Source organism: Benincasa hispida, chromosome 6 (genome assembly GCF_027475165.1).
Source record: "Benincasa hispida cultivar pf3 chromosome 6, pf3_genome.v1.1, whole genome shotgun sequence".
Lineage (NCBI taxonomy): Eukaryota > Viridiplantae > Streptophyta > Magnoliopsida > Cucurbitales > Cucurbitaceae > Benincasa > Benincasa hispida.
In genome coordinates, this window is record NC_143483.1 from 1,078,578 (window position 1) to 1,091,496 (window position 12,919).

General features: G+C 35.5%; 1 protein-coding gene across 1 annotated transcript; it reads right to left on the reverse strand.

Annotated features, from left to right (window-relative positions):
* Window positions 1–4,247: 4,247 nt before the first annotated feature.
* On the reverse strand, window positions 4,248–11,834 carry LOC120080209 (ultraviolet-B receptor UVR8-like). Its single transcript, XM_039034786.2, has 11 exons — window positions 11,564–11,834; window positions 11,326–11,470; window positions 11,099–11,209; window positions 10,920–10,980; window positions 10,070–10,188; window positions 7,902–7,987; window positions 7,400–7,601; window positions 7,226–7,279; window positions 6,601–6,714; window positions 6,043–6,099; window positions 4,248–4,632 (listed from the first exon to the last, which is right to left on the reverse strand). The coding sequence occupies exons 1-11, from the start codon at window positions 11,590–11,592 to the stop codon at window positions 4,450–4,452; spliced, it is 1,161 nt and encodes a 386-aa protein (XP_038890714.1). The 5' UTR covers window positions 11,593–11,834; the 3' UTR covers window positions 4,248–4,449.
* Window positions 11,835–12,919: the final 1,085 nt, after the last annotated feature.

Genomic DNA, 12,919 nt, shown 5'->3' on the forward strand with positions numbered 1-12,919 from the left:
ATTTTTATTTTAAAAATAAGTATTTCCATCATGGTCATTCGATCTTGTCGTGGTTTTCTGATTTTCCGTTCCATTTCCACTCTTTGCTTTCGTAAGCATGTTACCCCTTATTTGCGCACTCTCAAGGCCCATAAATTGCCTTAAGTGCTTCAGAAGGAAGGCAGAACCATCAATCGTATTTTTCTTCTCCTTTCCTTTCAAGCTTTTTGAGCACAGTAAGTCTAGAGAGGTGTGAGAGTTCCGATCGACTTCTAGTGCAGTTCCAATTGAGATAGGTGTATATCTGGGTTGTTTTATCCTTGGGACGACGTGGTATCCTTTACAACTACTTGTGTTTTATCCTTGGGACGACGTGGTATCCTTTACAACTACTTGCAAATCGAGCAGAGCCACGAAACGTCTTGAAGAGAGTGAGATCCACGACTCAGTCTTCCTTCACGAGTTTCTATTTTGCAGGTTTTCTATTTGCCGCTGTTGATTTCGTACCATACATTTTGTCCAAGTTCATCAGAGCTTCCTTTCCCCTCAAATTTCCTTGGAGCCTCCGTTCATGTCATTGTTCGTCGGGCAACTGCATTAAATAAGGGTGTTCATGGATTTGGTTGAAAGACTTTTTAAACCCAATACAATTGTTCGGGTTGTAAATTTCTTCAACCCAAATAACCCTTATTAAAAAATGAACCCAACCAGGAAATATTTGGGTTGGGTTGGTTGAGTTAATCGGGTCATTTATTTAAAATTTTATTCTAAAAAGAAGCAAAACGTAAATATGTAAAAATCTAATTTAATTATTAGCATATATTGAATTAAGATTAACAGCTCAATTTCAATTTATATAGTGAAAATTTTGTTTCTAAAATGCAAAGAAACTACTTTTAAGAGTTGTTGAAGAATAAATTATTAAAAATATATTTGAATTAAATAAATTTAAAATCTATATATGTATAAATAATTGTGTTATAAATAACAAAAAAATATATATTTTAAAGTTAATAATAAATTCGAGTTGGTTCGGGTTGGCTTGGGTTATATTAGATGAACCCATGAACCAATCCAACCCATAAAATTTTTATTTATTTGAACCCAACCCAACCTGCACACAGTTTGGGTTGGGTTGATCGATTTTTTCGGGTTATCTATTTTTTTAACACCCCTAGCATTAACATAAACAACACAGGAGCATAGAACATGACCACGTTAATACCAGTCAATTGTTGAAACAATGGGATCAAAATGGACACTACCAACGGTGATCTGTTTTGTCTCTCTCTCAAATTCTTCTAAGAATGTTTCACTGCTTTAGCAGGCATACTTGTTGCTACAATATTTTGAAATTCTACCTCTACATCCTTTTCAGACACACCATGAATATGTTGAAGCATGACTTTTACCCTCTCAATTTCACTTTTCTCCAACATTGAGGTTGGAGTTCCAAGAAAGAAAAGAGTTGTGTGAGTGATGAACAAAGTAGGCACTGCTGCACTTCCCAAACTTACTCGCCACCTTCATCCACCATGAATATTGGCAATACTGTAGTTAACTAAGTTAGCCACTAAGATGCAAAACGTAATTGGAAGTTGAAAAACAACACTAAAGTGCCTCAATATTTTGATGGGGTCATCTCTAAAATATAAAGTGGAACCAACTCAACTACAAATCCAACACCATTACCTAAACAAATACAACCAATAATGAGCATGACAATATTTTGAGTTGCAACATTAACAAAACCAACCAAGAACACAAAGCCACCAAAAAGCGTAAACCTTTTACAACCAAAGGTTTTGGTGACCCAAGATGCTATAAAAGAGACCAAAAGGGCAACCGAATAAAGATAAGTGGTGAGAGTAAGACTGTCAAACTTGCAATATTGATTAGTAGAAGTGACTAGAGCTTTTTTCTGATAAACAAAGGAAAAAGGCTTTGTAGAAACGAGGCCATAGAGATGACACCACCTGATCATTAAAAAAACAAAAATAGAGAAATGAAAACGAGATAAAGAGAGAGGATTAATTAGAAGATACAAATAAATATAATTGCCAAAAATACCAATATCATAATCTAAAACGAGTCCTCCCACAGTCGCAACAATGCAGATCATCAAGACATAATAAGTTGGTTCTTTGGATAGTTCATGATCGGACCGCCTTGATTACAACTGAGCTCGCAACCACCACCGGCTATAATGATTGCTTACGTGAAGAGGACTAAGTAACAAAATATGATTAATAGTAAGAGAGGAGCTTTAGGTCATGTTTCTTTTCTTGTAAACATAATTCATCAATGGTAATTTGAAAAGTGGGTCCGATTCGATTACATTAATTGTTATTTACTTATTATGTACTCGTAATGAAATGTGGGCCCCATTCATGAACTCCATAATGAACAATGTAGTCCTATTGCGGAGGAGAAGATCATCAATCCAATTACGTTTGATTAATACAAGAGATCCATGCCCTCTTTTTTACTAACTTTTCATCCTTTAGTCTATTTGTTACGTTTCTTTATGGAAGTAGACAACATCAATGGATTCTTTTTATTACAATTGCATCAGTATAAACACAATCAAAGGAATCTTGTTACCTTTGCAGTTGAGGCTCATTACAATTAATACACGAATGTAAATCTATTACGATTGTGACAATTTTGATTATGGATTAGTAAATGTGGCCTTAAAGTAATCGCGATAAAAGTGGTGGAGGATGAGAGAATATATAACTCTCAAATATGATATATTTTTTCTTTTAATTTTCTTTATTGAAATAACATCCAAAGTTAAGAAATAAAATTGACAAATTTTCAAACAAAAAAAAAAGGTTTTGACAAAAGAAAATGAAAATTTGTACGGATGGGTCAAAATTTTGAGGCTCACTCGAAATTTGACTCGCCTTTCAAAAACACTTGAAAATTGGCCTCCTGATGACGTCAGCCGCATGCGAAAGTATCATTTTAACCCAAAATGTGCGCGAGGCCAGACGCAACACAGATTTCTCACTTTTTCCTCTCGCTCCTCTTCTCCTTCATCTCGCTCCCCAATTCACGTTGTTCTCCATCATTTTTCTTTGATTTTTTTCCCTTATTTTGAATTCTTCCTCTCGTTTCTTCCTCTAATTTCTTCCTCTCGCTTCTTCCTCTGGTTTCTTCCTCATCAATTTTGTAGTTTTTTTTCTTTTGAATTTTTTCCTTCATTTGAATTCAAAAAGAAGAAGAAAAGAAAGCTAGAAGAAGAAAAAAGAAGAAAAAGAAAGGCAAAAGAAAGAGGAAGAAGCCGACGGATTAAAATTTAAAATTTAAAACGTTCGATCGTCTGATGAAGAACGAGAGGAAGGCACGAGAGAAATGAGTCCAAAACGAGATGAACGAACGAGAATATGCGATGCATGTGCAACATCAAGCGTTTTGGGGACTAAACAGACATTTCACATGTGTCTGACATCATCAGAAGGTCAAAATTCAAGTGTTTTTGAAAGTTGTGCTAAATTTCAAGTGGACCTCGAAATTTGATCCATTCATACGAATTTCCCAAAAGAAAATTGAACTAAAAGTAAAAGTAAAATTAATATTTTTTCAATTTAATAAATTATTGGAAAAAAAACATTTGGAATAGAGAATTAAAATTTAACATTTAGACATTTGTAAAGTTCAAAAATTCATTAGATACAAAATTGAAAGTTTCAAAACCGGCTAGACAAACCTAAGAAAAAGTCAAAATTCAAAGTCTAATTATGTAATTTAATCTCTTTAATGTAATTAACAAAATGTTGTTCATCATAGTAATCAAAGCACCCTACCCCTTCTAGAATTGTAGAATCAGACTGCCTAGAAATCATCAAGAATATTAACAAGAATTGTAAAGATCTCGCGGAAGTGAGAAACATTGTAGAAGAAATCCTTAGTATTGTTTCTTCTATTGGACCGGTGGATTTTTGTTTCTACGAAAGATGCTATAACAAAATTACTATAATCTGGCAAATTTGGAGGTCTAGCTTCCAAGTCTTTTTTATACCTCTTCGTCTTCCTTTGAAGACAGCTTTTTTTTCCTTTGAATTGTATCCCCAAGCAACTTTCATCTGTTAGGAGGATCTCTAGTTGTTTATGCTAATATATAATATACTCTTTTTCACCCAAAATAAATAAATATTATATATATATATATATATATATATATATATATATATATATTATATTCTTTAGAGTTGAAGTTCCATCAGTCACACCCACATTGTCGGATAAAGAAAGAAGAAAGGTGGTACTAAACTGGTTTTTTATTACGTAGATCTGATGCATGGAAGATTACTACACAGAATAGACAGAACAGTCAACAGTGCACAATCCTTTCTTCCAGACTTGACAAAAACCAGAGCTGCAAATCGATGTTGTCTTGTCCTATAATTATTATAGAAAGAAATATGATCATCTTAAGGATCTAACCACCATTAATTATTTAGCTTAATCCTCAGGTTTCCATTGTACCAGAGCTAATGTATGGCGGCCACCGCAGGCAACAAGTTTGGCAATCCAACGGCCATGCTCGCTCCCACGAGGCGGCGCAATGTCAATCGGAACTTCCTCTGGTTGCCCAGTTGTTACCTTCCTTCCATATCCAAGCCGCCCATGGTCGCCCCGCCCAAACTGCCACACACAAACAAGAAAGAAGAATATAACTGTTAGATGATATAGTATTAAATTTACCTTTACCCATCAGTTTAAGTTTTTTGATCAATCAGTGATTTAATAATAACAAAGATTTGACAGTTCGTAATTACAGTGAGCTTTCAGAATCCCAAACTTCAATATGGTTTCTTACAGAGTTCTCAAAATAATTTAATGAGAAGAAGTGGATTTCAAAATTGTTCTATAGAGTAAAGTGAATCTAAGACGATGCTTTTGGATAATAGTGACTTAAAACACTATTGTGATCCTTCAACTTTTCACACTTTTTATTTGGCTAGATTGCAAAAAATAGTCCTAACTTTTGCCTTTTGTTTGAAAGATATCCCTATTCTTTCAAAGTTGCAATATTAACTTGGACCTTCCATTAAGGTTTCTCAAAACTATCCTTGGAGTATAAAATTCATTAGAATTTCGGATGAAAAATGGAACATGGAATGGGTGTGGCAATGTTCAGGTCCCAGCTCCCATTCCACGTCACCAACATACTGTTCTAAGTCTCAACATTCTGACAAGTTTCTACTCCAAAGATAGTTTTGAAATGTTTATCAAAAATCAAAGGCAATACTAGGGGTACATTTTGTAATTTAACCTTTTTTTTATTTTGTTTTCGTCTCTAAAAGTTTAAATGATTTACTTTAGTGTCTCAATTTTTATTTATTCTCCCAAAGTCTATGAACCATGCATAAAAAGAAACAAGAATTAGTTTAATTCTCCCATTAAACATTTAACAAAAACATCGAAAGTTGTTTCACAATCTAGTACTTGAACAACCACATGTCTTTATGTGGTTTACTTGTCTAGACAAACATCTCTCATATCAAGTTTCAGTTAACTAATTTGAACGAACATAACGAGGATCAAATAAATCATACAAAGATCATAATGCTTTTTTTTATATCCATGAGCGTCTGAGCCAACTTACGCACACCTCGACTAATCTCATGGGACAACCCGCCTAACCCTACAACATTTGGATATCAAGGAAACTCGTAAGATATCAAATCCTAGGTAAGTGGCCACCTTGGATTGAACCCACGATCTCTTAGTCTTTTATCAAGGGGATGTTCTCTTATTTACCACTAGGTCAACCCATGATGGTTTACAAAGTTCAGAAGTTAAAAGAGACAAAAATAGAATAAGCTGAAAGCTGATGGATCAAGATAACGTCCAAAATTAAGTGACATAATGATTTTATCCCTAAAATAGACTATTAGAAAGAAGATTTTGAATCAACTATCTCCATCAGTACTTCTAAAAGTGTATTCGTTTTGAAATTATTTAGGAAAAACACATTAGAAAAACAAAAATTCATAACCGGTTTCATCATTTGATGATGTCTCTCAAATAAGGTTGTTGATTAAGACTAACCGAAAACATGCGGCCATCACTGGTTACTGCAACTGAGTGTGTGCCTCCACATGATACCTGTACCAATGAATGAGATTATTGCATATTCAAAAGATTTCTACTTTTGTCAGATAAAAACTGCATCTCTAACTCTAACCATTAATTCTCAGAATGATCCTGAAATTTAATTCAAGTGTCTTTTCTTGTTTTCAAGAAAAAACTCCAATGGCACTTATTTCCTTTTGGTAATCACTCTGTTGTCTAGGGGTGCAAGCCAAAATCAAAAGATAGAATACTCTCTTTTTATTTATTAAGAAACTATTTGTTCGATAGGTTTATCCAAGATACCATAATCCTTTTCAAACCAGAATTATATCAGCTTACCAATGAAGGTTTATACTATAGAAGGTCAAAACTCGAATATATGAAACCAAAGGAAAATGTTTGTTTTCCCATTCGTGCATCAAACTAAATATCCTTACTTCACTACAGCCTTCTAAAATCTAAATTCATCCAGCCTTTAAGTTCTTAGCTTTAGGCAGAATTAGTGGGGCACAATTATAAAAATGGCATTTGTACCTGAACAATATCCTCTCCAGACAGAAGTTGAACCTTCTGGGGAACCATTTTGCTGCTCTTGTCATTATCTCCAAACCCAAGCCTCCCATGTTCTCCTCGCCCCCATCCATAAACCTGCAATAGCAGTAAGCTTCTTTATGCTCGAACATAGACAATGGAGGATGTATCATTCAATCTTCACCGAGTCCATCATTCATCAGTAAATTTTATCATAAGCATGTAAACCATGTTGATCGAAGACATAAGACTGCTACTTTAGCTATGAACTAAAACTTTTTGTCTTCTCAAATCTCAGAAAAGAGATGGATTTGATAGATTATTGTGCAGATCAATGTTTAACATATAAGCATTTGAATACAACCATCACAAGGACATACGACACATTATTTCATGTTCGTAGTTTGTACTAGAATCAATGCCAGGCCAAAATGATTGAAGTATCATTGCTTCATGAAATTGTAGAAGGTATTTCTTTTCAAATGCACTAGCAAACACCAACAATTATACAGCTCTAGCCTCTATGGAGATTGACTTCACTCAAAATATGTATTGATATCAGTGTACGACAATACATATTGGCATAGAGAACCCCTCAATATTAAGTGGAGAGAGAGCGAGAGCATACCTCTCCGCTATCTGTCAATGCAGTTGAATGCCATCCTCCAGCTGCAATATCAACCTTTGGATAAAGATGTGGTAAATTAATTAACAAGGTAGCCATATCAGCTGCTTTTATTTTAATGGCTAAACATAGGAAATATATCTTTGTCTAAAAGAAAAAAAAAAATGGAACACAAACCAAAATAAGACCAGAAAGCCCTTGAACAGGAATTGGCTGTGATCTTGGTTGTGTGTCACCAGTTCCAAGCTGTCCATATTCATTATTACCCCATGCCCATAAAGTTCCATCTTCTTGGAGAGCTAAATTATGAAATGCCCCAACTGCAATAAGCCTCACCATATCAAGACCTTGAACCCGTACAGGAACAGAAATTTGCTTTCTGCAAACAATATTCTCAATATATTAGATCATTGCATACAATGAAAACAGACCAAGTACTTGAAACAATTCTAGTTAAATATGTGAGAATAACGATAATGACAAGAGTGGTTGTGACACAAAAAAAATGTTCACGACAGTGGAAAAAGATGGCCATTGTAGTTTAAAATAAGCAAATCTAATTAATGAACATATCTATATGGATGACTATGACAGTGCAAAAATGTCCATTATAGTTCAAAATAAGTAAACAGAATAGAAATGTTTGGTGATATCATAATTAAAAGTTATAGGACCATACATATCTCCAGGTGGCCATGGTTGGCCCCACGTCCATACATGTCCTTCACGTGTAAGTACCACAGAGTGTGTACCTCCTGCAGCAACCTATCACAGAGAAAAAGGAGTGCGTTTCTCAACCAACTTGAGATAAGCATGAAACAATCTTCCATGAGATATGCATTCAAGACAGAGCCCTAAGAGATTAAAAAGAGTCATGTTAGAATCAAACCAAATCTTTGATCTGCGTCTACCTACTTGCATGTAATGTCAGGAACAAACGTGCCAAATTTATCTATAATGTAATAAAATCAAGAATAATATGGACCTCAGAAGCCTTGTTGTCTCTGAAGCAAGCTTCAAATTCAAATGACATTGAAGTCATGGACTTAAAACCACATTCACTATGTGATTAGGATGTTAAATAATCTGGAAGTTCTTTGGGACTAAATGTTGTAAAACTGAGCACTTGTCTCATGAGGTTAGTCAAAGTACTTGTAAGCTATTCTGAGACATGGTTACTAAAAAAGATGATAACATTTTATTTCCCTTCATCAATCATGGTCACCAGTCAACTAATTTATTTCTTTTATACAAATGCAGGGCAACCCCTTCATGATCTGTTATTGGAGAATTCCAACGAGCCCTAAAAACATTGGGGTACCATAACATTTGCAAGCCCCAATAAAAAATCAAAATAATGTCAGAAAAATTGCTCACGCAATCAAGCTTGGTCTGCTCGTCCAATCTAGCAAATATTGACACACATAATCCTGCTCCACAGTTTGATCCAAAAGTGAACTTATTTAAGCATTCGTTGAACAAAAACACAAATGTCTAGCTATGTATCCATTAGATTCAGGAGAAGCTACCTTAGACAAACCATGAATACCACCATAGCATTTTTTTTCTTTTTCTTTTCCTTTTTCTGGAGGACAACCATGAATATAGTCTGTCCCATACCAGATTGCTCTCCATTCTCAATATCATCATCACAATTGCTCAGTGTGGGACAGCCCGCGAAGGATTAATATTTTAGTCTGGATAATGCTTTTTGGTCAGCTGAATGTAGCTTCAGTCTTGTAAAGAAAGTTGGCAACCAGCTATATTTCTCCTTCAATATGCCCTTTGTGCCTACATTCGTTTGAAGACTCCCTCCACCTTTTCTTTGCATGTTCCTATTCAGCTTGGTGTTGGGAGAAGTTGCTGTCCTTCTTCAACTTTTCATGGGTTATGAGCAATGATTTTAAGGGTAACTTGCTGCAGCTTTTAGATGGTATAAATCTCCACAAATCCAGCTTTTAGATGGTATAAATCTCCACAAATCCAGCCGTATATTGTGGATTAATGCGGTCAAGGCTCTTTTGGCAGACCTTTGGTTTGAAAGAAATCAAAGGGTGTCTCATGATAAGGCTCTTGGTTGCCAAGATCGATTCGAAGCAGCCCGTCGGCTTGCTTCTTCTTGGTGTATCCTCTCCAAACATTTTAATAGCTATAGTTTATCAAAAGTCAATCTCAATTGGAGAGTGTTTCCCTCCCTTTCAAGTGATGGTTTTTAGCCTCTTCAGTAGCCAGCGGTTCTCTTTGATTTTTCAAACTGTTTGATTCTATTTTTGCCCCTGTGTTTGTTCATTTTGGGGAGTGTAATGCTTAGTGCTATTCTTTTATTTATAGCTAGTCTTAGTTTGTTTTTGGATGTGATGAGGGCGCTAAGGGGGTGTCAACCTAGTTGAGATGCCCGGGTGCGCTAGCTGATCCCTTTGGTATTCGGTTGTTATTCCGCTCATTATATAACCCTCTTGTACTTTGGGCTTTTGTTCGCTTTTCTCTTATATCAATGAATTGTTTCCTTTTCAAAAAATTGCTCAGTGTGGGATATGTAGATATCTTCAAGTGGCATATGGCTAGAATGTTAGTTCGAAGACTAAAAAGATCATATTGCAAATAGCTATCACAAGAATTATTTCATCGGATAAATTATCAAACACGTTAAAGAAAATGTTTTCCTGGTAATGGACCAAATGGTTCATTTCCAGAAATTTAAGCAGACGAGCTTAATTGAAAGGGTTCCTGTCCCAATAGTGTGATCGTGTGTAAGACAGAAAGGTCAAGCTGTATTGTGCATAGCATCTACAAGTAACTGCCTAATACACAAACATGATCCAATCTAAATGCTCACAAATATATTACCAGACGAACTATTAGCTTTGGAGCACATCGTTGAGGAATTGCTATATCTCTTCTCGGTGGCCTACCAGTGTCATCTTTCTTCTCAGGTTCTTCACCACACTGACCATATTCATTACCACCTGCACCATACAGACTTTACATGCTTACTTGCCTAGCTTGATCTAAAATATGAGGTGCCAGGAAAACCTTCCCCAAATAAGTTCCAGTTCCAAATAACCCAACTCTCATTTGGTTCAAGACCAAAAGAAAACTGAGTGTAACGGAATGAAATGAAGCTAGTACAGAATACAGACAACGTTAAAACTCAATCCAAAGATGTAACATTTGATCTCCCAGATGGTAAATGATAGTAAATACAAGACTATAATTCTTTCAAAAAGATTTTGAAACTTGCACTCTGAGGGAAGGCCACGAGTTTTTAACCCAAGATTTGTCTTCTAAGATTCACATGAGATTTATCCCTGATACATAAAAAGTTCACCAATCTATGATTACATGCTAAGTCGTAGCCTTTATGTAAATTGGAATCCCTAGAAATAGAATGAAAATATCAACTTCCATCTATTCTTTGATAAATAAAGTTCACTAGTATATGTCATACTAATACAGAATTGACCATGGTAGTTTAGCCCATTATTATTTTACAGCTAAAGCTTTCAAAAACATATTAAAGAAATTAACTAACGGATTTTGTGGATCCTATATCAGTGACTATGATGACAATATTGAGAATAACTGTTAGAATGTTCATTTAGGAAGATAACAATTGATCGATACATGATTGTGTCGTTTTAGCACTTCTATACATGCTTCCAATTCCCAAATAAGCTTTAAAAAGAAACTCAAGTACCCCAAGCATAAGCTCGGCCTTGATCATCCACAGCCAGACAGTGCCATCCCCCAATCGCTGCCTAAAAAACAAGACCACCATATGAAACTTTTTCTAAAACACTAATCGAGTAGTACACAGGAGTTCTTCAGCACTAAAATCAAAAATTACAAGCAGAAAACCACACGTAGATTGATTACCTGTACAATCTTGACATTAGAAAGAGCCTTCACTTGGCTCGGAACGTTCTCAGCTTTGGTTCCTGCTGGGTGCCCAAGAGTTCCTCTCTGATTCCAACCCCATGTAAACAGCTACAAATTCCCCACAAATTCAAAACCAAAAAGTAAGAACTATGAGAAAACAGAACGCCCAGAAGTGAATTAAAACAGAAGCTTAAAGACAGCGATTCGAATAAAACGTGACTGACCTTCCCATCTTCGGATATGGCGAGGGAGTTCCGGCTACCAGCAACAACAGAACAAACATTCTGAGACTCAAGGGCTTTAATGGCGCAAACCCATTCCCTTTCTTCGTTATTCCCCAATCCCAATTGACCATCTTCACCTGAACCCCTGAAAATTCGTTTACATTTTGGTCAATCAATTCAGTTGCTAGCAATCATTGACAACTACAGCACAAAATTAGAGACAACCATGATTACGGACCAAGCAATAATGGCAGTATCGGCAGCCATTGAAGAGCGAGATACAAAGCTCGAGCAGTGGCTGGCGTCCTAAATCAGCAATTTGAGCTAAACAAATCCGAACATAATCAGCTTGATCTAATGAAGAAATGCGAATGAAATACTGATGAAAACCTATGCGAAAAGAGATAAAGATGGAAATGAAAAAGCAAAAAGGTGAGTGGAAGTGAAAGACAACCAAAAAGAGATGAGGAATATAACGCGAATAAGATAGTTATATCGTACGGTGTTCTATTAGACTCGATAATTAGGTCAGTCCTATAATCTCGAACTAAAAGGAAAATGGCGGGAATTTTCATAAAGTATTTAGGGGATGTTTAGGGCAAAGTTACTTAGTCATGACATTTGCAAATTCCTTGGACAAATTAGGGTTGGGAATGAGATCGGGCCGAGGTGGAAAGACTCCTCATCTCCATCTCTACAAGATATTTTCCCACATCCCCGCCAATTAATATATATATATATATATATATATATATATATATATTAAAAAATAAAAAATTCCGATTTGACTCCATCCTCGGTCAAACTGGGGATTTTTCGCCCCATTCTAAATTAAAGTGTTCTCTCCTTTCTTTCTTTATTTTGTTCTTGAGTTGAGAGCAAGTATCCAAGAGTTCTATCAGATCTGAGTAGTTCAAGATTGCAATTCTATCGGAGTTAGTCGTTGTATTCTGTTGAGACGATCACTCTAATCTACTTGGCCCGTGTAGAGCCAATAATTGTCTTCAATACAAAGCTTACTGGAAGTGTGTCTCAACTATGTTTTGAAGTTTTTTCAAGTCTTTAGTTATTTTCATATCAAAGCCTTGTTCCACCATCTGGCTTTCGTTTGAGTTTGAATATTATACATTGAGTGTATGTTTCTAGTAATTGAGGTGTAATCAATTTGCTAGTGTATTCAGATCTATATATACCATTTCCCCCAACAATCTGAAGACATTTAGTATATTTGAACCAATGGCTGCAAACTCCTCCACCAATGTCACTACTGCTACCATCATTGGATCGCCTATTATCAAACCTCATGCTGAAAAATCAGAAAAGTTCAAGGGAGATAATTTCAAGAGATGGCAACAAAAGATAATCTTCTATTTCACCACACTGAATCTTGCTCATATTTTGAAGGAAGAATATTCAATTACCCCGCCAGAAGCTGGAACTCTTGAAACAAAAGCTGCAAAGCAAGCAAGCATGGAAGCATTCAAACTTCCTATACCGTAATTATATATTTAATGGTCTTTAGGACACTTTGTATAATGTCTATTGTAATGCCTAAGATACATCAAAACTATTGTGGGAGGCATTAGACAAGAAG

Bases quoted from the DNA above. Each gene is read 5' to 3' on its own strand.
- LOC120080209 (XM_039034786.2), bottom strand. From the start codon at position 11,592: ATGGCTGCCGATACTGCCATTATTGCTTG. The intron at 11,471-11,563 runs GTCCGTAATCAT...ACGAATTTTCAG, and splicing joins GATACTGCCATTATTGCTTG to GGGTTCAGGTGAAGATGGTC. The intron at 10,189-10,919 runs GTACTTGAGTTT...TGTATGGTGCAG, and splicing joins AGGCCGAGCTTATGCTTGGG to GTGGTAATGAATATGGTCAG.